Source organism: Canis lupus, chromosome 12 (assembly GCF_048164855.1).
Source record: "Canis lupus baileyi chromosome 12, mCanLup2.hap1, whole genome shotgun sequence".
NCBI lineage: Eukaryota > Metazoa > Chordata > Mammalia > Carnivora > Canidae > Canis > Canis lupus.
Genome location: NC_132849.1, coordinates 57,605,709 through 57,630,715, shown reverse-complemented (window position 1 = coordinate 57,630,715; position 25,007 = coordinate 57,605,709). Strand labels below are relative to the sequence as shown.

Below are 25,007 nucleotides of genomic sequence, written 5' to 3'. Positions count from 1 at the left end.
TCCCAGTTGGGCCATTGACCAGTAATAGCAAAGGCAAGATGAAGGTTACAGAACTCCCTGCACCGTTGTTGAAAGTGACCTACCCTTCTCTGCCAGAAAGTGTGAGCCTCTAACTTCTTTCCGATCTTTCTAGGTGGGGACCTTGGATTCCTTGGTTGGCCTCTCCGATGAGCTGGGGAAACTCGATACCTTTGCTGAAAGGTAAACTATTTCTTATTTACTGCAAACAAGTGAGAATTTGACATTGTTGTCAGAGGACACAGTGCTCTTGCTTTGGCTGAACCCATACTTGTCCAAACCGAGTCCTAGAAGTCACATGAAGAGCCAGTGTGGGTCCCCATGAGGGCATCAGTTGGACAGCAGCACCTGGGGGCTCTCAGGTAGATTTTTTTTTTTCTGGAAGCAGCATTTTTTAGGGGGCTACCTTCAAAATGAAGAGAACTATGGCATAAGGTATTAAAAACTTGTCAATGGGGAGCCTGGGTGGCTCAGTGGTTGAGCATCTGCCTTTGGCTCAGTACGTGATCCGGGGGTCCTGGGATCCTGTCCCACATCAGGCTCCCCAGAGGGAGCCTGCTTCTCCCTCTGCCTGAGTCTCTGCCTCTCTCTGTGTCTCTCATGAATAAATAAAAAAAAATCTTAAAAAAAAACTTTTAGAAATGTAATTGATGCAGGTTCCCCCAAGGCTTTATATTTTAAAGTTCTTTGGTTGGTTTTGTTTTTGTAGTACTAGAAGCACATAGTAAAAAATTTGAAGTGCAGATGGAAGGCTATCCAGTGACATGTTTTCTTCTCATCTGGTTTCTTCTTTCCTGTTCCTTCATTTCCCCTCTTTTGTGGCAACATTACTGTAATTTTGAGGAGCACCTTCTGGAGACAGCCTGTACATGCATAATCAAATATGAATATGTCCCAAAAAGCAGTTTTACACAAATAAGAGCGTATGTCCTGCACCTTGCTTTTTTCATCTAATCACATATCTTAGAGATAGTTTCTTTTTTTTTTTTTTAAATTTTTATTTATTTATGATAGTCACACAGAGAGAGAGAGAGAGAGGCAGAGACATAGGCAGAGGGAGAAGCAGGCTCCATGCACCGGGAGCCCGACGTGGGATTCGATCCCGGGTCTCCAGGATCGCGCCCTGGGCCAAAGGCAGGCGCTAAACCACTGCGCCACCCAGGGATCCCTTAGAGATAGTTTCATGTCAGTCCATAACTGGGTTTTTCTACTGGGCTCTATTCTGTTGAATAGAGATTCCCTAATTTACTTGTATTTCCCTATTGATGGACACTTAAGTTTTCTGGTCTCTAGCTGTTACAAATAATGTTGTATGGTGGTCCTTTTTTCTTTGTGCACATGTAGGAGTAGGATAATTGCAAATTGAAATGCTGGATTAAAGAATATTTGGATGTAAACTTGTACAGATATGCCCACATCACCTCTCCAAGGAATTATTCCCATTCCCATTCCCACCAAAAGTGTGTGAGAGTAGTTCAAAGTCTTAAAGTCCTTTATTAATTTATAAAATTGTTACAAATCTAGTACATAATCTCTGGAAAATAGAGATGGATCTCAGAGGACCATGAAAAAGAAGATATAAATCAAGGGCACCTGGGTGGCTCAGTGGTTGAGCATCTGCCTTTGGCTTAGGTTGTGATCCCGGAGTTCAGGGATTGAGTCCCGCACCAAGTTCCCTGCAGGGAGGCTGCTTCTCCCTCTGCCTGTGTCTTTGCCTCTCTCTGTGTGTCTCTCATGAATAAATAAATAAAATATTTAAAGAAAAAAAAGAAAATCCAAATCACCAGTAATTATGCCATTCAGAAGATACCACTATGTTGTTATGTTGTATTTACAGTAGAGACCTCCAATTTTTTCTCTGCATGTTATTTATGCTTGCATATATTAATAACGGTGACATTTGTTATATGTATTTTGTAACTTGCTTTTCTCCTTATATCTTTTTTTTTTAAAGATCATTTATTTGAGAGAGAGAGCAAGAGTGCTTGCATGAGTGGGGCAGAGGCAGAGGGAGAGAGAGAGAATCCCAAGCAGGCTCCACACCCAGCACAGAGCCCGAAGTGGGGCTCGATCTCACAACCCTGAGATCATGACCCTGAGATCATGACCTGGGCCGAAGTCAAGAGTTGGATGCTCGACTGACTGAGCCACCTAAGTACCCCTCTCTTCATATCTTATATCCTGTGGATCACACTATTAACTATTCCACTCTGAGTGTTATACCCTAGGGATTTGCCAAAATTTGTTTATTTGGCTGTTTTAAAATAATAACCCCCAGTTTTCGTGCAACTGAAAATGTGTTAACAAATGTTCTCATGTGAATGAAAAAGAATGCAGGTGGGGTAGATGAAGAAAACAGTCCACGAGGCCCAGGTCATGACCAGGACACCCGCCACTTAATCTTGCTGCCTCCATAGAGGGTTTCAGATTCTCGGGGCCTATGGACTTTGCTGGTGTTTCTTTTCAGCGCAAAGGTGATGTGATGTGTCCCTGCCTTTTTAACACATTTTTAAAGGAGTCCTAGCGATCACACTTTAAGGATTCTTAATCTGCAGATTGGTGCCATGAGCTAGAAATTAGGTTTTCTGGGTTCTTTTCTGGTTCTTTTCTGGTTTTCTGGTTCTGTCGCTGTTCACCTATCCCTAGTCTGAGAATGAAAAGGATGCTTTGTTAGTAACATTCTGATACACGTGGGATGTTGCTCCAACCACAGGAAGGCAGTCCTGGTCACCAAGTAGTTGGCACCAACTTTGAAAAAGAAAACTAGCCTTTGGCTTTCCTATCTGTAAAATGGGACAATAGTGAGTGTCTCTGTGCTTTCACAGAAGAGTGAAGGGAAGTAAAGTCATGTTATATCAAGTATTATAAAAACCTAAGACATGTTCTTTTTTTTTTTTTTAAGTTCTTTTTCATGAGAGGCACACAAAGAGAAGCACAGACACAGGCAGAAGGAGAACAGGCTCCCTGCAGGGAGCCCGATGTGGGACTCGATCCCAGGATCCTGGGATCACGCCCTGAGCCAAAGGCAGATGCTCAACCCCTGAGCCACCCAGAGGCCCCCCTAGGACATGTTCTATGAAAAGTTAACATCTGAGGAACAGTGGCCTGATCCCTGAATATCAACTCCTTTCTTAGGCTACTCCACTGCACAGGAGTTGGGTCTGACAGACAGTGGAGGCAGCTCACTGCCCTAGGCTCGCGATTACTCCTGATTTTCTCCGCAGCCCTAACACACCACAGCATGAGGGCCATGCAGTGAGGAGCGGCAGTATTGCCATAAGAAGTGTTTCCAGGCCTGCTGCAGAAATGACCGCGAGTCAGCATTTTGTCTTTCTAGACTTTTTTAGACCCTTCTAGATCTTTCTTTGCTACAAATTGTCTGCCCTAGTGCAGGTCCCGTGGCCTGTTTCTTATTCCTCTAGCTCTAAAATTCTGTGATCCTGGATTATTATTTCCACCTTCATTTCCTTTTTGTTTTGTTGTTTTGCCTTGTTTTTATTTGTGTTCTGTCCCATACCTAGTGGTTGCAACAGTTTGCTTGCTCTGGTGCCATGGCATGTATTTAAGAAGTACTATGAAAATAGTGTGAGCAGGCAAGGTTAAGGCTGTCATCGTGAAACAGATAGGACCCATACGAATTAAGGTGTTTTCAAAAAGCAGGGCTAGGTGTGGTGAGAATGGCAGTCACAGTGCATTGTTTTATTTTTCCTTGTGGGTATATATTCTCTAGAGCCTTCCTTCAGAGGCGGGGCCGGGAGAGGGAAGTGGTGTGATCTGAGCACCCCTTATTTCTAGCATTTATTTAGTCCAGGGGCCCAGGGTTCTTTGTCTTAGGAGTTAATGCTGGAGTTTAGAGTAAAATGATAGGATATACACTACCTGAAGGCCTGCAGGTCTTTGAAACGTCCTACCTCATCCTTTAAAGGGGACATGAGTGTTGTTAGATAAATAAATGCTAGCCCAGGCAGCACAAACCTGTCAGCGCTGCTTCTGGCCAGGAGAACAGAGGAGGGGCAAGTGTTTTCAAGGTGTATTGTTTCCATATCCTTTTATTATTTATTTACTCGGGGCACTAGAGTGTTTTTCCATGTAGCTGGAAGGCAGGTTTTGCTTACTGCCTTCTTCTTCTTCCTTTTTTTTTAAAAATTTATTCTTTATCCCCCCCCACCCATTTACTCTATATTTACCCTGGAATTCATGAACATTTGAGAAACCGAATGATTTAATCTTGAAAGAAGCGCACTGCCTCCCTCCCCCCGCCCCCCACCTTTATCAGTGTTTGAGTTCTTGACGTTATCTTAGCTGGTTTTGTGGTGCGGGTTGAAATATAGTTACGTTGCACAGGTGCTTTGGGCACTCAGAGACACTGCATGGGGCCCTGTGGTACACGGGTGACTGTCGCTTGCCCCCTGAGTAAAGTGCCCAGCTTCTGGGATAGCTGGTGGCTTTTCTTTACCCATGTGGCTCGGGGGAGTTGACTGAGGGTTAGCTCAAAGATGTGGATCACAGATTAGATATCTGAGTGCGGATGTCTGCTTAATGATGCAGATCTCAGGGAGTGGGTTCTTCTAAGGGCATTCTAAAGACAAGCAAATATAATTTAAAACATTACCCTGGCTGCATGACATTTCTTCAGTTCATTAGAAAAATATCAATTGAGTGCCCCCCCTTTTTATTTGACAGACAGAGAGAGATTAAATGCATGAGCTGGGGGGAGGGAGAGGGAGAAGCAGACTCCCTGCTGAGCAGAGAGCCTGATCCCAGGACTCTGGGATCATGACCTGAGCCAAAAGCAGACACTTGTTTAACCAACTGAGCCACCCAGGCGCCTCAGTTGAATGCCTCTTAATGCTGTGTGCTTTCTAGACTCCTCAAAGCTGCCTGGCAGTCCTACTGTATGTGTTGGCTGTCCTCCTGTTCTTGATGACTATTCCCAACCTCCCCCTCGCTGTAAACCCCCTGAACACCTGCTCAGGCTGCTCAGCCTCCCCAGACTCTCCTCCCACCCCCTGTCCTGGTGGGCTCCCTCTTCATGGCATTCACAGTGTACTTGTGCATTTTCTTCTGTGATCATTTGGTTAATACCAGCCTTCTAGTTAGATCCTGAGGTTAGTCATTGGTACACGGTAGATCCCTTCACCTATAACTTTGTAGGCCCTCAAAAACCAGCTGAATGAATGAACAGAAGAATCCTGAAATATTAGAGCTGCACAGACCCTTAGAGAGCTAATCTAACCCAGCCATGCTCCAGATGAGGAACATGCCCAAAGAGCTGAGTGGGCTCAGGGCAGCAGAGGAGCCTTGACCCAGATTCACCCATCAGTCATTGTTAGGATTTTTTTTTTTTTTAAATACAGACATTTAAAAATGGCTCACTCATGTCTATTCATTGCTCAGATAATTAACATTGGCATTTTACAAAGTATTTGTAAATATTTAAAAATTTAAATGGTGTAACAATCAAATGGTATAAAAAGGAACAAAAAGTTCCACTTTACCCCAGTTGCTCTCCCCGTAGGCAATCATTATGATGGTTTTGTATTGTTCCTTCCTTAGTAAAACAAAACAAAAAATACACATGCCTTCATGCTCCTGCCCTAATATTTACAAACCTTAAAGATCTCATTGTGAGATATCTCTTAAGCATGATTTTTTTTTTTAATTCAGATATATCCCAAGCATTTAGGACAGAACCTATCATGTGGATGGTGCAAAGATCTTGTTGATAATTCATTTAGGATTATATTGAAATTAGGGGGGATTAACACTCTTATCATTTTGAGTATTTCCATGAGCACAGTGCATCTTTCAAATGACTTAATTATTTTTCTCCTTCCTCTGAAAGAGAGTTTCCATGTCTCATTCAATAAAGGTTCTGCACGGTATCTCATTGACGATTTCCCCTCAAGTTTTATTTTTTATTTAATTGCTATTAGAAATGAGATGTTTTCTTTAAATGCTTACTGTTTATAAATAGAGATTTTCATGTATTAATTTCATGACCCACAAACTTACTGAATTGGAGCTAAGGTGAGAGGCAGGGAGTCTGGCTCCAGAGTCCTCACTTTTAACCACAATATTAAGGTGGGTCTGTTGTGTGACAGCACAACATTAGAAAGCTGTATTAATGTAAGAATGATGACAGCTTTGTAAAAAGAATTTGGAAGTTTTACTCTGTTCTCCATCCTCTCCACGATGTTCACACAGCGTCCACTAGCCACATGGGGCCTTTGAGTACTTGAGAGGTGGCTAGTTTGAAATGAGATGTGTGAAGTATGAAACATCACATTACAAAGACTTAGTACCAAAAAAAAATTTTTTTTAAAAAAAGGAAAATCCTAATATTTGTTGAAACAGTAATGTTTTGGATATTGGGTTACGTAAAATACATTATTATTATTTTTTAAGATTTTATTTATTCATAGAGACACAGAGAGAGAGAGGCAGAGACACAGGCAGAGGGAGAAGCAGGCCCTATTCAGGAAGCCTCACGTGGGACTTGATCCCGGGTCTCTAGGATCATACCCCAGGCTGCAAGAGGTGCTAAACCGGGGCTGCCCCGTAAAATGTATTATTAAAATTAGTTTCACTGTTATTTTTTTAAAGATTTTATTTATTTATTCATGAGAAACACACACACACAGAGGCAGAGACACAGGCAAAGGGAAAAGCAGGCTCCATGCAAGGAGTCCGACTCAAGACTCGATCCCGGGACTCCAGGATCAGGCCCTGGGCTGAAGGCGTTGCCAAACTGCTGAGCCACTGGGACTGCCCTATTTCACTGTTATTTTTTTAGTGTGGCTACTAGGAATTCTTCTTCTTCTTCTTCTTATTATTATTTTTAAAGATTTTTATTTATTTATTCATGAGAGACACAGATTGAGAGGCAGAGACACAGGCAGAGGGAGAAGCAGGCTCCATGCAGGGAGCCCGACGTGGGACCTGATCCCAGGACTCCAGGACCACACCCTGGACCGAAGGCAGATGCCCAACCGCTGAGCCATCCAAGGATCCCCTACTAGGAATTTTTAAATGACACTTGTGGCTCAATTATATTTCTATGAGGCAGCATTGGGCTAGAGTCTAGACAGTGCTTCTCAAACATACAGATGAATCCCCTGGGGATCTCAAGAAAAATGCAGATTCTGACTTAGGACCTTGCATTTCTTACAAGCTCCAGTTATATATACTGATACTGTGCTGCTGGTCTGCAGGCCACACTTGGCATGCCACCTCCACACCACTTACATCAGTGGCTCTTGAACAGCAGCGTACAAGAAAATCATATGGAAGCTTTGTTAGGAAACATATTACTGGGGGCACCTGTATGGCTCAATGGTTGAGCATCTGCCTTTGGCTCAGGGCATGATCCCAGAGTCCCGGGATCAAGTCCTGCATCGGGCTCCCTGCATGGAGCCTGCTTCTCCCTCTGCCTGTGTCTCTGCCTCTCTCTCTCTCTGTGTCTCTCATGAATAAATACAATCTTAAAAAAAAAAAAATAGATTACTGGAGGGCTGCCTGGGTGGCTCAGTTAAACATCCGACTCTTGATTTCAGCTCAGGTCATCTCAGGGTTGTGAGATCGAGTTCCACATTGGGATCCATGCTGGGCATGGAGCCTGCTTGAGATTCTCTGCCCACCCCCCGCCCCCCATGAAAGAATAGATTACGGGACTCCACCTGCAGAATTTCTGATTCAGTAGGTCTGAGGTGGGGCCTGAAAATCTGCATTTTCAGTGTGAAGTAAGTGAGTGCTGTTTCTATCTTTGGCCATTTGAAGACCTCGTGGGACCACGTGTATTGCTGCTTCTCCTGAATGTTCCATGGGTGCCAAGATGGGTGCATGCTCTTGTTCTCATTGTACAGCGTCGATAAACGTTTATAGGAACAACAGTTATCACCATTTTCATATCTGCTCTGTGCTTTGGTACCTGATGCAACTTGGCGCTCTTGCTGGAGGCATGAAGGCTATGGGGGTTGACAAGACAAGGGTTGTTGTGCCTCTCTTTGCCCTGTTTTCTGTCTTGAGTTCACGCACCACCCTGTTCTGGCAACTGCCTTTCAGCGATCACTCATCGTGTGCCGGGCGCTGTAGGAGGCGCTTCTCATTTCTCTGTTTCCTCATGGAATCTTCGCCACAGTCCTGCGAACTGGGTAAATACCCGCTCGTGATAGATGAGAATACGGAAGCCGCTTGTGCAAAGTCACATAGCTGGTGCGTGTCAGGCCTTACCCTGGTCCACCTGCTTCTCTCCTCCCTCAGCCAGGGACCTGGGAAGGGGACAGGTAGCTTCTCCCCTGCCAGCCCTGCCTTCAGGTCCTGCTGTGACACTCTCTGCTCTGCCTGAGGTGACTCAGTCCCTGACCCCCCCGCCCCCCATCTCTAGCTGCTCTCACCAAACCAGAAGTTGGGCCAGCAGGGAAGGAATGTCAGCTGGTGGCCTTCTGTGCAGCAGGCCTGGGGTCAGGGGAGGCCTGAGGCAACATTGTGAAATCCGCAGAATAATCCTTTGGAGGCTAAATTTAGTCAAAGGCTCTTACTTCCATCTTAGATCTCGAGCAGCTCCTGGGCCCCACGGCTCCAGTGTTCTCCAGGCCTCAGCCCAGCGGCCCTAACCTCGTTTGCTCCTCAGCCCTCTGGCTTGGCTCTTCACACCGTAACGAGATGGCTGTCACCCTTGTTCTCAACAACTTCAAGAGCAGCTTTATTTATTTTTTTAAAGGTTTTATTTATTTATTCATGACACACAGAGAGAAAGGCAGAGACATAGGCAGAGGGAGAAGAGGCTCATGACTTTTGTGCTTGAGACCTTCCTGTGGCTTTCCAGTGCCTTCGATATAGAATGCATGCTTTTAACTCTGACTTCCAGAACCTACTGAGTCGGGCTTTGGAGTCCTCCCTCATGCCCTCCCCACCAACCACCGCCCTGGCCCCATCCTGCTCTGGGTTCAGGCACAACCTGCCTTGGACGAGAAGGACCCCCACCCTTGCAGGGCGGGTTCCTTCTTGTCATCCCCATCTCGGGTTAGATGTCACCTCCTCCAGAGGCCTTCTCCAGACTGGCTGACAGCCTCATCCTGCCAGGTCACCCTGTTTTGATACTTGCATTCCACCTGCCACTATTTAATACTTTTGTTTTTTGTCTTTGCCTGTTTCCTGTAGAATATAAGCCCTAAGAAAGCAGGTAAGCAGGTTCTGGAACAGCGCCTGACTCATAGTGGGAGCTGAATAAATATGTACTGAATCCGTGTCCCTCATCTACCCCATCAGGAGGTCATAAGCCTCCTCTTTCAGCCCAAATGATTTCCTGAGAAATAAAAAAAAAAAATGCACAGGTCCTTGGGCACCACCACCTTTAGGGATTCTGATGAGGCTTATCTGGGGTGGGGTCCTGGAATGTGCATTTTATTTTATTTCATTTTTTTAAAGATTTTTATTATTATTTATTCATAGAAATGCAGAGAGAGAGAGAGGCAGAGACACAGGCAGAGGGAGAAGCAGGCTCCATGCCGAGAGCCTGACATGGGACTCGATCCAGGGTCTCCAGGATCACGCCCTGGGTGTGACGGCGCTAAACCGCTGCGCCACCGGGGCTGCCCTTTTATTTCATTTTTTAAAGCATTAATTACTTGACTAATTTATTTATTTATTGGAGAGATTGAGAGTACAGAGAGAGAGAAACTTAAGCTAACTCTGTGTGTAGTTAGCTACGCTAACTGCTGTGGGGCTTGAACTCATGACCCTGAGATCATGACCTGAGCTGAAATCATGAGTTGGACGCTTAACCAAATGAGCCACCCAGGCACCCCTTGGAACCTGCATTTTAAATAGAAGCTTAGGGTGATTCAAGAGACATAGAGAGAGGGCTGGAGACACAGGCAGAGGGAGAAGCAGGCTCCCTGCAGGGAGCCCGATGCAGGACTCGATCCCAGGACTCCGGGATCACGCCCTGAGCCAAAGGCAGACACTCAGCCACTGAACCACCCAGATGTCCCAACCCCATTTAATCTCCACACACTTCCAGGAAGTTGATCTCTAGACCGGGGACTCTCAATATATATTAAAAAGTTCATAATAAAAAAAAAAAAAGTTTGTTTCTGAACCGGTCATACATTCACACACATCCAAGATCTGAACAATGAGAAGTCTCCCGGACACCTTACACCGTCCGCGCCCCATCTGACCCCTTTCCCGGCCCCTGCTTAAGGAAACCAGTTTTAGGAGTTGCTCGGATACATTTTCGGAGCCTCTCCCCTTTGGAAACGCAAAGTAGTAATCCAAATGGGCGTTTTGCATCTTGGTTATTTGTCACTTAGCAATGTGTCCTGGGAGATTCTCCTGTTGGTTCATAAAGAGCTGTCTCTTTCCCAGCTACCAGGCCCCCCTCACGGGGAAGGTCCCATCGTTTATTAACCAGCCACAGAGGTGGACACTGGCTTATTTAGTCTCACGGGGAAGGGGAAGGGAGCCGTTCCCAATGGTGCTGCAGTACCCAATCCCGCACCCAGACCATCACTTTGCACGGAAGGGTGTGCAGGTATATCCGCAGGCTGAATTCTCCGAAGCAGACTGCTGACTCCGAGCATCATATGCTTCTGTAATTTTGATGGATGTTGCCAGATTTCCCTGCGCTGACCATTTTGCACTTCCACCCTCGATGATGAAGAGTCCGCATTTCCCTAAACCTTTCTCATCAAGTGTGTTATCAAATGTTGGGTTTTTATGAACTTGACAGTTAAGAAATGTGACCTGGGCATAGTAGCTTTTTTTTTCCCTAGTGGCTGTATTTAGACATGAATGACAAGCATAGACAGTTTGATGAGTTTTGAAATACACATGTCTGTGAAGCCATCACCACGTGTCCCTTTCCCTGCAAAAGGTGCTCTGTGTCCCTTTGTAAGCAATTTCTTTCTCACAGCTCCTTGAACACTAATATGCTTTCTTTCACTATAAGATTATTTGCATCTTTCACAGCATTTATATAAAGAGAATGATACAGTTACTTACTCTTTCTTTGGTCTGGGTTTTCCATTCCACATCATTATTTGGGATTTATCTATGTTGTGTGTCTATTAGCAGTCTTTTTTTTTTTTTACTGCTCAGTAGTATTTTGTTTTATGAGTAACCCTCAATTTATTTATCTGTTCACCTGTTGGGGGACATTTAGATGCCTTCTAGTTTGGGACTTTTTTTTTTTTTTAGTTTGGGACTTTTATGTATGTATTTTTTTTAGAGAGAAAGAGAGAGGGAGAGCAGGTACGTGAGGGGGAGCCAGAGGGAGAGGAAGAGAGAATCTCAAGCAGACTCCCCGCTAAGCGTGGAGCCTGTTATAGGGCTCCATCTCATGACCCTGAGATCACGACTTGAGCCAAAATCAAGAGTCAGACACCCAACCACCTGTGCCAGCCAGGCATCCCAGTTTTGGACTATTAAAAAGAAAGATCTTTTATGAACATTCATGTACAATTTTTATTATTGACATATGTTTTATTTATTTATTATTATTACTTTTAAAGATTTTATTCATTTATTCATGAGAGACGCAGAGAGAGAGGCAGAGACATAGGTAGAGGGAGAAGCAGCCTCCCTGCAGGGAGCCCGATGTGGGACTCCATTCCAGGAGCCTGGGATCACATCCTGAGCCAAAGGCAGGCGCTCAACCACTGAGCCACCCAGGCGTCCCTTGACATATGTTTTAATTTCTCTTACATAAATATCTACCCATTGAGGCATGTAGGGTCCTGGGTACACAGTGTGGGCATACACATCCCCTTTGACCCTCAAACCTTTGGATTGCTCCAAAGGGATGGACGCAGCTTAGAGGAAGGCCACACTGGGACCTTCTAAAGCGTGGGTCCCATGTGGTCCCAGGACACGGCTCCCTTATCATGGGCTGAGTTTGCTATTTCGATTGCATTGAGGCTTATGTAGCCTCTCTACATAATTCTCTATGTAGACATAGAGAATGCTGAGTTGTTATTTTTAAGGAAATGGCCATTCTTCAAGACGTTCACATTCTGGGAGATGGGGTAGATGAATAAAGAGATCATCTCAATCCTAGGTGATGTGTGAACAAAACAAAAATGGCTCCACGTTGGCTCTGAGGAGCACTGGTCTAACATCCTGCTTCACCTCTCAGGCACTTGCCCAGCCAGCCAGCACTTGCCAGGCTGTGTGTCTTCCAGGAACCACTGTATTTTTGCTGGAGCTGATGGTCGTACAATTAATAATTTTTCAGAGATCTGTTTGTTTTGATGGAGTACCTAGATAAGGAAAGCCACACTTTGTACAGTATAATAAGTGATGTGGTGGAGGGAAGTTTCCAGTAAGCCCCACGAGGGTGGCAGCTATGGTCGGTTTGTTCACTACTATCTCCCCATAATATTGCCTGGTACGTAATGAACACAATACAGTTTTTATTGAGTGCAAGAACCAACAGGTATTGGGCGGGGGTGTTATCCATCACTGTATTGTGTTTGTTAGGGGTGACTTGCCGCAAGGAGGGGCACTTGGGCTGTTTTCAAGGATGAGTTGCATCCAGGTGGCTCAGGATGTCCCAGGTGCTTCTAGAAGGCTGGCATGGGAAGGGCGGTGGTGGGTAGGTAAAGAAGGAGGAGGCCGGACAGGCAGATGGATGGGCCCCTTGTTAACTTGGCCAGGGAGCTTGAACATCAACATTTGAATTTCTTGGGAAACCACTGACATAGTTTCAGCAGCGCACTGACATGCTAAGCTGGGTATTTGCAGAGCTTTGTCTGCTTGTTGTGGGCGGGATGGACAGGAGGGCGCCAGATTGGGAGAGGCAGGACAAGCAGAGAGGAAGCTATTGGAGGAAATGTGGAGAAAGATGTTGTGGCCTGCCCAGGACAGTGACCCCGGGCAGGGCTTGGACAGGTTGGTGGCAATGATAAGATATAGCAGTGGCGGGAAAGAAGGGAGCGAGGCCAAGGAACTTTGGAGAAGGTGATGACATCCAGCATAAAGGGCCAAATCCGTCCTTGACATTCTCCTCCAGGCTGGATCTTCACCCTCAAAGCCAAGAAAAAGGCTAGGGCAGGTTTTTAAGAACTGACATAATTCACACATGGTAACAGTCGCCCCTTTGATGGACGCTATTCATTGGTCTCCAGTATGTTTACAACCATCACCACCATCTGATTCCAGAGCGTGGTCATCATCTCAGAAGGAAACCCTGTGCCTGTCAGTCACGATCACTCCCTTCTGCAACCTCCAGCCTCAGCCCCAACCCCTCCCCTCCACTCCCCCAACCCCTGGTCATTGGACATTCATCTATGGATTTGCCTCTTGTGGGCATTTCATGCAAAGAGAAAGCCTGGATATTTTCAGATAAACCAAGAGGAAACACCTTTCATGCAGATTTGCCATGAAATGTGTGTTCACGAGGCCCCTAAAGGTGATTGACCATGGGAGGAATCCCATAGGGGTGGCTGGCCAGGCTCCACAGAAGCCCCACCCACTTCTGCAGTGTGGAAAAAATGTTTGTGTCAGCAGTCTATTGCTTTCTTCTTACTTAAAAAAAAAAAAAATTCCATGTGCAAATAGACAAAAGATTTAAGTGAGGAGAGATTTTATGGAAAAAAAAACCCAACAAGTCAACAACAGTTATTAAATTCAATTTGTTACTCTAAAACTGAGGTCTTGTTTTTGCTCTGGTCGGCTACCTAAGGGCTGTGTGACCTCGAGTGGGCCCTCACCTCTCCTGGGTCTCTAAGGGCCCTTCCAATCGTGACTCCATGTGATGATTCTGGGTGGGGGGCTTATATTCTAGTCTTCCTTCCCAGGCATGACTATAATGTCAAGAATTTCTTTTTAAAAAGATTTTATTTGCTTATTTGACAGAGAGAGCTTGCAAGCAGGGGAGCAGCAGGCTCCCCACTGAGCAAGGAGCCCAACAGGGGGCTCGATCTCAGGGTCCTGGAATCTTGACTTGAAGACAGACGCTCAACCGACTGAGCCACCCAGGCGCCCAAGTCAAGGATTTTTAATGGCAGGAGGGCTTCTTTCATTTTATTTCTCGTGGTAATGAAACACTTAATCATAATAATACCCTGATTAATACCTTCACGTAAATCCTTAGCTGCATTTTTGGCTGTGTCCTAAAGACGCATTTCCAAAAGTGGAATGACTGGTTCAAAGGATACAGGCGTATTTCAAGCTGTTTGTACAGATCGCTAAGTCGTTTTCCAATGAGGTGGTAAGACAGCGCTGTTTCGTCATACCCCTGTCTGCTGGTTGACCAGGTAAAATGCAGATCATGTGTGATGGTCTTTTTTTTTTTTTTTTAATTTTTTTTATTTATTTATGATAGTCACAGAGAGAGAGAGAGAGAGGCAGAGACACAGGCAGAGGGAGAAGCAGGCTCCATGCACCGGGAGCCCGATGTGGGATTCGATCCCGGGTCTCCAGGATCGCGCCCTGGGCCAAAGGCAGGCACCAAACCGCTGCGCCATCCAGGGATCCCTGTGATGGTCTTAATGTGTATTTCCTGGGAACCAGCAAGAGGAAGCATATCTTCAGGTGCCCATCAGCCATTTGTAGTTCTGTTTTTATGATTTGCCCACTCTGGCCTTTGCCCATTCATCCTCTGGGGTGGGCTGCAGGTTGCACAACTCTGGGGGCGCTCTTCACATCGTGTGCCCTGGGCCTAGCTTGCTGTGAGGGAGGCTCCTGCAGTTGGGCACGGTGCCCAGACTGGTTGGTGGATTGACTTTTCTGGAAGATGCTCCGGAACTTAAACAAACTCCAGTCTCCCTTCTCATCCCCATGCTCAGAGGACGCCCGCTTACTCCTGAAGGCCTGCAGGACCCTAGAGCGTTTCAGTGACACAAGAGAGGCCTTCCTTGTCCCCAGCCCCGTAGGGGGGCGAATTTTCTCTTGAGGGTAGATAGGCTTTAGAAGGGGACCAAGAATCAGCAGAGCTGTGGGTGAACCAAGCTGCATAAAGCTGACTTGGCCAAAGCAAATTCTGTTTTGACTGATGGGTGATTTTCCTAAATGGCTTTACAAACAGTAGGCTGAGGGGATCCCTCTAAAGGTGGAAATATCAGCCCATTATTGCCACTTCCAGCTTCTAAAAAGCAAGGCCAGAATTCAGAGCCTCCAGAGCCCTCCAGAGCCCTCCAGTGTGGGAACCTTCTCAGAGGCCTCACTGAACCTTTATTTTTTATTAAAAGAAAGTCAGAGAATCATGATCCAGTCACATGTTCCTGATGATTGCTGCAAGGCACGTTGATTTCATTGTCCTTTGGCGGAGGAGGAAGCACAGACAAAGGAGCGGGGTGAGGGGCCCAGGGGCTCAGTGAGTCACCAGCTGTGTGGAAGCTTCTGGGCCTCGCTTCTCCGGGCTCCTGTGTGGCTGCAGAGGAAGGCTGGGCCTGTCAGAGCTCCTTCATCTGTGGGGTGTGCTTGGGGTTCTGGTTATCCAGAGAGGGACACGTTGGCCGCTGGAGCGCCGAGAGCGGGTGGTGCCGGGCCTTGCATTAGGGGCGGGGTCTGGGGACAGTACTAGTCAAGGTCAAGGCCACCAGCCAAGGGATCTTGGGCAGGTGTCTTGGTCTCTCTGAACCTCCGCTTCCTGAGCCCACTGTGGTCTCGCCTCATCTGTCATTCTTGATGTTTGTGTCTGTGCGTCCACAAAGTGCCTGAGGCCCGAGGACAGCTCACTAGATAAAAGCTATTGTTACTCTTGCTTCCGAACCCTGTGGAAACTCCTCTGCCCCGCCCTGTCATCTGTTGGCCCTCTCTTCCCTGGCATGGAGTAATTTCTGAAAACCAGTCGGTTATCAGCCTGGTTTGTCTGAATTTTCCAAAAAACCCAGGGAAGGGGGGGCGGGGAAGCCCTGTTTCCCTTCCCGTGGATGCACCCGGGACCTGGGATCCTCAAGGCACGCTCCCGTCCCGGGTGTGCGAGGCTCAGCCCTTCTCCCCACAGAGCAGGGGGGCGGTGCGGGGGGGGGCGGGTCTCCTGCCGAGAGGGGTGCCCCGATGAAAACTGGGTCCACAGGGGATGCTCTGGAAGGAGGGACCCCACGAAGCTTTGCCAGGCAAGCTTGCAGTGGGGCCACCCTTCAGGAAGAACATCCTCTATGCGTGGGCCCTGGGATCTCGTGGTGCTTCAGCGAGTGGCGATCACCCCCCGCTGGTGCCCATCGTCCATCCGGGGTGGGCCTGGGCGAGCCCCGGGGCCCTGCGCCACAGGTGGTCAGACGAGCGTGGGGTTGCGGGAGGAGAGGGCGTGGACAGAGGTCTCGGGGGTCCCTGTCCTGCTGTGCGCTCAGCTCTTGAGCCATCCTGTGTCCCAAGGGCCAGCGGGAATGGCCCTCTTGGAGCCCAGGGTTCGAAAATCAGCAGCGCCAGGAGGTGCCCCGTAGTGTTCTCAGAAAGGAGGAGCAGAGCATTTTCATTGCACACGTGGCCACCGGCAGCCCCTCTTCCCTGGCCCCTCAGTCCCGGGTTCCTAGCTGCCTGGCTCCTGGAGACCTGTCCCCCCATCGGTTCCCTACCTGCCCTGCCTCCCACCTGGGTGGTGCCCCCGTCTTTCCCACCTTCTCCCTTAGCTCCCGACTGGACTGGCAAGCTCAGTTTGAAAGAGATCTTAGGGCGGCCCCCGTGGCTCAGCGGTTTAGCGCCGCCTTCAGCCCAGGGCCTGATCCTGGAGACCGGGATCGAGTCCCACGTCGGGCTCCCTGCATGGAGCCTGCTTCTCCCTCTGCCTGTGTCTCTGCCTCTTTCTCTCTCTGTGTCTCTCATGAATAAATAAAAAAAATTTAAAAAAAAAAAGAAAGAAGTCTTAAGCAGCTGAGCCCAGGTGACATGCTCTTGATCACGTTCTTATTGCTCTGTTTATTTGCCACACCATTCTTCTCTTTTTTTATTAATACATGCTGGTCATTTGAAAATCTGGATCCCCTCTCTGCAACTCTAGTCCCCAAAGATAGCCATTTCAACAATGTAGTGCCAGTCTTTCTAGATTTTTCCATGCATAATACGAGTATTTTTATGTCTTTTGGTTTTGTTTTTACAAAAATGTGACCATAACTACAGATACTACTTATTATTTTCTTTTTTAAAAAAGATTTTATTTTTTTTAACCCGATCCCGGGTCTCCTGCTCCTTGCGGGGAGCCTGATGCGGGACTCGATCCTGGGACCCTAGCTAGGATCAGGACCTGAGCTGAAGGCAGACACTTAACCGCTGAGCCACCCAGGTGTCCCAGATACTACTTATTGTTTTCTTTTTCCCCTTTATTCCAAAAGGGACAGCCTTTCATGGCAATCCGTGAGAGACCTTCCTCATTCTTTTTTGGAGACTTCTTGGTGATTCATTATTATCACCTGGGTCACCTGGGTCCCTTGTTCGCTCTTCTGTTTTTTTTTTTTTTTTTTTTTAAGATTTTAACATTTATTTGGGAGAGAGAGAGAGCATATAGGGCGGGGAGGGGCAGGGGGGAAGGAGGGACCAAAGGAGAGGGAGAAACAGACTCCCTGCTGAGCAGGAAGCTGGACGTGGGACTTAATCAGGACCTGGAGATCATGACCCGGGCTGCTTTAACTGACTGAGCTATCCAGGCGCCTCTCTCTTCTTCTTTTGAGACTCCCAAAATGCATATATTGGTGCACTTGCTGTGCCCATAGAGCCCTTAGGCTCTATCCACTTTCCTTCAATCTTTTTTTCTTTTTGTTCCTCAGATTTGGTAATTTCCATGTCCTGTCTTCAGATTTGCTAAATCTTTCTGCTCATATCTGCCTTGGAATCCCTCTAGTGAATTTATCATTTCAGTTATTGTACTTTTTAGCTCCAGAATCTTTTTTGGCATTTTTTTAAAGGCTTTCTATCTCCTTTTTTTTAATAGTTCAATTTTTAAAAAAGATTTTATTTATTTATTCATGAGAGACACACAGAGAGAGGCAGAGACACAGGCAGAGGGAGAAGCAGGCGCCCTGTGGAGAGCCCGATGTGGGACTTGATCCCAGGACCCCGGGATCATGACCTGAGCCAGAGGCAGATGTTAACCACTAAGCCATCCAGGCGTGCCTCTATCTCTTTATTTTTTGTTCATAGTTAATTTTCTTAACTTTCTCCTCAATTTCTCTTAGTTCTTTGAGCATTTTTAAAACAGTGGTTTTAAAGTCTTTGGTAGGTCTACCATCGTCTCTTTTACAGAGATAGCTTATGTTCATTTATTTCTTTTCTCTAAATGGGCCGTACTCTCCTGTTTCTTTTTATGCCTTGTGATTTTTTTTTGTTGTTGAGCACTGGACATTTGAATCTAATAATGTGGTAACTCTGGAAATCAGATCCTTCTCCTTCTCTGGGTTTGCTGTTTTTTGTTATTGGGTTTGCTGTTTTTTGTTATTACTTTCAACTGTTGTAGGCTGTCTCTGTGCCAAGGATCAGCCTGAGGTATAAACTTAGAGTCTTCTCAGGTCTTTCCTGAGCCCTTCCCTGGCTTTGAACATTTGCTTTCTAATGTTCCCCATATACACAGTTTTGTTTGTTTGTTTGTTTTGGAATGTTAATCTTCATGTCTGGTTCCAAAAATGAGAAAAAGAAAAGTGAAGAGGGGAGGACAACAACACACTCTTTAAATCCCTTGGAAGTCAGTGTAGCTGAAGGGCGAGGAGCTTGAGGTGGTAGAGGGAGGCATAAAACACTCACCACACTAACCACCCACCTCTTTGTACCTCTGTGATCAGAAGCAGCAATCAGAACACAGATCCCCAGTATCTCAAGGACAGGGTCCTTTATGTTCACCCTGGCTCCTGCAAACTGTGTACAAGTTGCTCCTAGAACACAAAGCTGCCTCCCATGTGGCTGAGAGATGGGAAAAGGGGTTGCTGCTACTGTGTTAAGAGCTGAGATTGAACCAGATTAACCACAATTTATGGTTCAAGCCTTCCGCTGGAAGTTGCAAGCCTTCAGCAGATGCCAGGTTTCCTGTAGTTATATCAGAGAGACAGACACTGATGTACCCAGCACCACAATTAAGATTACCCAGTGTTTGCAGTTTGCCTTTTTAATTAAAAATACAAGCGTACATCCTACCTTATGGATTAATAATATATGTTTTCATCAAGTGCTTCAGAGGAAAGTGCCAAGTGTAATGTAAACTAGCGTTGAAGAGCATGGACTTCAGAGTCGTGTTGATTTGGGATCAGTTTCTGCTTTGACACCTGTCATGTCACCCTCCGTGGGTGACTTTCAGCAATGTAAGTCTTCACGTTTTCACCTTTAACATGGGGACGTCATCCAGCTCAAAGCACCGTCTCAAGAATTGAGTTCCTGAGATACTTAAAAGCCCTTACAAGTAAGTCAATTTAAAAAAACAAAAAACAAAAAAACAAAAAAAAAACAGAAAAAGCAGCCAAGGGCATAAACATGCTATTCACAGAAGAAGAAAACAGTCATTTGTAGAGTCAATGAACCTATGAAAAGATGTCCAGCCTCAGTGATGATCAAAGAGATGCAAATCAGAGCAACAATGAGATATAATTTCTCAGCTATCAGATCGGCAGAGATTAAACATTCATGACACCCGATGTTGGCTGCGGTTTAGGGAAGCAGGCGCTCTTACCCATTGTTGATGGGGCTGCACTCCGGCTCTGTATATTTGGAGAGTTGCTTGGCCTGTTTGTTAAAATTACAAATGTTTATACCCTTTATTCCACTAGTTATTCTTTAACAACTTATTCTGACCTGCACAAGTGGGCAAAACATGTGTATCATTGCAACATCCTATCACAGGGGAAACCACCCATGTGTCCAAAGGTAGGGAAGTAGTTACCATACAGTCAGGTGGCAAGACACCATGCGGTAGATCCCAGGTACGGGGAAGCTCTGTCCACGGAAGTGTGTTCACAGTAAACTGTAGAGTCTCTTAGTAAAAACAAAACATCACATAGTCTCTTAGGCTCCTTCTGATGAGAAAAATGTTCTGATTCAGGAAGACCACAATTTGCTGATGACGGTATAGTCATCACAGCTAGGTCAGGGCTCCTTTTGTTCTGTGCAATAAGTGGGTTTTCCAGCAGTTAAACTTCATCAGACCATGTTATTCTGAGATGTTCCGCGGTGGCGTACACGCCTGAGGGCAGGTGTGCGGCCCTACTTGTTATTGTTGAAAATTCCATACGGGCTAGAATCGCAAGCCACAAAAAGTCATTAACAAAATGATGAGTGAGTTCTGTTTTGCGGTTGATTAGGAAGCAAGCATGTGTGGTATTTAGGTGCCGCGGAGTGCCAGAGGTCATGTATTCACTCGACAAACATGTCCTGAGCAGCGGTGCGCATCAGGCATTGTGCTGGGGTGAGCGTTACTTCTACCTTCGCATAAACAAATTATTACTCAAGGCACCACAGAGGATGTGGAGGTAGTGACTTGCATGCACCACGATAGCAATGATAAAGAGGAATTGTTTTTTCTTTTTCTTTTTTTTTTAGATTGTATATATTTATTCATGAGAGACCCAGAGAGAGGGGCCGAGACAGAGGCAGAGGGAGAAGCAGGCTCCCTGTGGGGAGCCCAAGGTGGGACTCGATCCCGGGACCCTGGGATCTTGACCTGAGCTGCAGGCAGACCTCAACCGCTGAGCCACCCAGGCGCCCCAATAAAGTGGAATTGTTGACAGCTTTAGGATAGAAGCTTCCCGAGAGCAGGGCCTTTGTTTCGTTCGTTCACAGCACTATAAACAGTACTGGGTACACAGTTGCTTTAGCATATGGAATTTGCTGGATGAATGAGCAAACAAATGGATAAATGAATTTAGTGAGCCAGAGTCTTCACAGCGAATGGAAGACACATTCAGATGAGGAGGATTTTTTCAGAAATTTTTTTGGAATTTTTTTTATTGGAGTTCGATTTGCCAACATACAGCATAACACCCAGTGCTCATCCCATCAAGTGCCCCTCCCAGTGCCCGTCACCCAGTCACCCCATCCCCCCGCCTGCCTCCCCTTCCATCTTCCCTTGTTCATTTCTGAGAGTTAGATGTCTCTCATGTTTTGTCTCCCTCTCTAATTTTTCCCACTCGTTTTCTCTCCTTTCCCCTATAATCCCTTTCACTATTTTTTATATTCCCTGTATGAGTGAAACCATATAATGTTTGTCCTTCTCCGATTGACTTACTTCACTCAGCATCATACCCTCCGGTTCCATCCACGTCGAAGCTAAGGGTGGGTATTCATGGTTTGTAATGGTTGAGTGATATTCCACTGTGTATATAGACCACAGCTTCTTTATCCAGATGAGGAGGATTTGAGGAGTGTCTGTTTATGAACGGGTGAAGTGTTGCGTGTGGGCTGTAGGTGGCCCACGAGGGATGGTGTACAAACCCAGGCAGGTGGGGAGCCGTGGTCAAACCCCCAGGCTGGAGGGGAAGAGAGGAGAGAGGTTCCTGGAACTGAGGGAACCAGACTCACCGTCCCCCACTGGCCCCAGTCTCCTGCCACATGTCTCCCTGAGCAGGGGGCGGAGAGCCCGATGTGGTCCATTGGGCTGCCTAGAGCACCTCTGAGGTTTGCCTCGAACCCCCCACACCTGGAACCGCACAGGCATTACAGCACACTACAAATAACCCCGTGAGATGGGCAATCCCATCTCCATTTTATAGCTGAGAAAACAGACTAAGATTAGTGGGGTAATTAATTCGTAGAGTCATTATAATTAGTTATAATTAGTAAGGTGGAGAACTGCTATTCTAAGAAATGCTGACACATTTATGGAGGTGTTAAGTCCAGGATGGGTCTCAGTGTAGACAGCAGCGTGGCCCAGTGGCTGAGACCCTCAGGATCCTCAGATGGACCAGGTGGATGGGGTCAGCTTACTTCTCTGGCCTTCATCTGTAAAATGGGATAATACTCGCCTTCAAGAATGTTGGTGAGGATCTTTTAAAAAAGATTTTATTTATTTATTTGAGAGAGAGAGAGAGAGAATAAGTTGGGGGGAGGGACAGAGGGAGAAGGAGAAGCAGACTCCCCACTTAGTGGGGAGTCAGACATGGGACTCGATCCCAGGACCCCGGGGTCACCACCGGAGCCGAAGGCAGACGCTTCACCGACTGACCCACCCAGGCGCCCCTGCTTGTGAGGATTCAATGAGGTAATGATTACAGAATATTTGGTACCTGGTAGTCTCCGCCAAGTGGCAGGTGTTATCAAAAGAAAACCTCAGCTCACATAAGCCGTGGACGTGGAAGGTGCTGGAAGTGTGCCGGAATGCAGAGTGTGTGTTTTCTCTTGGGCAGAGCAGTGTGATGGTTCATTTTTTGGGATATTTTTCAAATTTTGACCATGAATACATATCACTTTGATGGGAAAACAGGTTCGTTCCTCTCCCTTTCCCCTCCTCCCCTCCCCTGATTGTTCCTCCCTTCCTCCCTGTCCCTCCCTCCCTTATACCTGGGACCTTTCAGTGGCGCCCTTCTGCCTCAGTTTCCTGCGTTGGTCCTCAGCCCCCCCAGCCTCCTGCCCTGCGTGGCCAGGATGGCCAATGCCACAACAGCAGAAGAGCATGTTCCCCCTCTGGAATTGAGTGACCCGATCCAGGCTCCCTGCCAAGGCTGCCTCCCTCCTGGGAGCCCAGAGCAGCTGGAGAGGAGGCCTGAGGCAGAGATTGGGATCTTCAGAGCTTTTAGACTTCGGTCCTAGTCTGGCATGTTTTCCAGCCAGACTTCCCAGTGCTCAGCCTCCAGGAGCAGACACTCTGCTCCCAGATCCTCGGTGTCTAATGAGTTATATTAATATAATAATCCTGCAAAATGGGTGTGATCTGCATCTTATAGATAAGAGCACTGAGGTACAAAGAAATTAAAAAAATCTGGCCCAAAGCATACATTTGGGGGACCTGGCTGGCTCCGTCAGAAACGTGTATAATTCTTGATCTTGGGGTTGTGAGTTTGAGCACCTTGGGTGCAGATATTACTTCATTTTTTAAAAAGATTTTATTTATGGCATGATCCCAGGGTTCCGGGATCAAGTCCCACATCGGGAGTCTCATGTCTTTATTTATTTATTTATTTTTTAATTTTGTATTTATTCATGAGAGAGACAGAGAGAGAGGGGGCAGCAGGAGAAGCAGGCTCCCGGAGAAAAAAGAAAAAAAATTGCAAGGAGCACCCTGCTGGCTCCATGGGTGGAGCATGGACTCTTGATCTCTGAGCCCCACACTGGGAGTGGGGCCTACTTAAAATAAAAATTAAAAACCAAACAAAGAAGCGATACATTTGTAATTGGCAGAGCCGTGTGAATTTGAGTCCTTCTGCCTTGAAATCCTATACTTCAATTTCTTTTCTCATACTTTGTTATTGGTTTGAGGGGTGGAGAACTCTTGTTTGTTTTATGACGTTTTGGATCTTCAGCGCTACATGAGTTTCAGGCGTACAGCCTAGTGATTGGACGACCCTCTGCCCTGCTAGCTCACCATCCTTTCTCATACTTTCTGAAGCCTCCAGGAGCCTTTCTGGAGACTTAAAAGGTTTTGATTTTCTAATTATAAAAGCAATACTGAATTATTATAGTCCGGATTAATTCAGTATTGAATTACCATTATGGATGATAATCGAGAATCCGTAAAGTAGGAAGAGCCCTTTCACGTAGTCACAGCCGTGCTGTCTGTATAAGTCTGTATCTTGGGTTTTTTCCATGGAACATTATAATGCATGCCTTGTCCCACAGTATTAGACATTCTTTGTAGACCTCGTTCCCAATGCCTGCGTAATGGTCCCTCAGTGGGCTATGCCGTTTACTCAAACAATCCCCTATTGTCGAACCTTCCAGTGGCTTCCAGTCTGCTGCAGCGCAGAACATCTTTTTATTCAGAAAGCTTTTTCTGTTCGTCCTATTTCCTTAAGATAGGTTCTCAGAAGTGGAAATACTGGTTCAGAGGCTATTCACATTTGAAGTCTCTGCCTGCCTCTTGCCAAAGATCCCCCAGAGGGCGGCTCCCATTCCTTTCCCCACCCACCCGCCCGTGGAAGAGGAGGATTAGGAAGGCACCTTCCTAGTCTAACGGCCTTGTGTTCTTTTCCCAAAGCCTCATAAAGAGGATGGCCCAGAGCGTGGTGGAAGTTATGGAAGATGCTAAAGGGAAGGTTCCGGAGAACCTCCTGGCCAACGGAGGTAGGTCATTGGCGTCTTTATACCCAGGGCTCTCTCAGCTGCTTCCAGCCCATCGGTGCCCCTGGCTGTGCCACCTGTCGTGGCTGCAGCAATATGGCCCAAGGAGTGTCAAAATTGACATGTCCGGCACAGCTGTAACCTCGTTTTGAGCTCAGCAGCACCGCTGGTTTGAAGACATGCCCCTGGGCCTGTTACTAGTCCTGCTGTGGCATTTCTAGAGCACCTGCCGTTTTTACCCTATAGAAACCTCAGGGGACAATGGGGTTGGTGGGGTCTAACGGTTTGACTTACCTGCCTTCTCTATCAGCTTCTGCTCTGTCCTGCATGGAAAGTTCCACCTTCTCCTCCACCCCACCACCCTGCCCAACCCATTTATCCCTCTCCCCAGATAAGGCTGGAAAATGCCTTCAGGGCCTAAGGAAAGCCGCAGATTGAAGTCTTAAGTTGTGGCCAGCAAATACACAGAGTTAGACCGAAAATGCTCTGTGCTGTGTGTTCACATTTTGAATGTCATTTATTTTTTTTTAAGATTTTATTTATTTATTCATGAGAGACACACAGAGAGAGGCAGAGACACAGGCAAAGGGAGAAGCAGGCTCCCAGCAGGGAGCCCGATGCGGGACTCGATCCCAGGACCCCGGAATCATGACCTGAGCTGAAGGCAGAGGGTCAACCACTGAGCCACCCAGGCGTGCCTAAACCTGTAACTCTATCAATGCACGTACGAATACTGAAAATAAGAGTGTGTGTTCTGTATTTAACACTTTTGTCATTTGTTACGTAGCAATGCATAGTTCTTCCCTCTTGAGAACCATAAAAGGCCTTTTTATTTGCTTGTTTCAATTGACAAATGG

The 25,007-nt window shown here is 46.6% G+C and overlaps 1 protein-coding gene across 5 annotated transcripts in view; it reads left to right on the top strand.

Annotated features, from left to right (window-relative positions):
* Window positions 1–25,007, top strand: part of ATP6V1C2 (ATPase H+ transporting V1 subunit C2) — a 53,394-nt gene that overhangs the window by 3,729 nt on the left and 24,658 nt on the right. For all 5 annotated transcript variants that reach the window (XM_072771095.1, XM_072771092.1, XM_072771094.1 and 2 more), the window contains exons 3-4: window positions 134–201; window positions 24,068–24,153. In XM_072771095.1, the coding sequence (XP_072627196.1) occupies window positions 134–201; window positions 24,068–24,153 (154 nt within the window). The remainder of the gene's footprint in view (window positions 1–133; window positions 202–24,067; window positions 24,154–25,007) is intronic.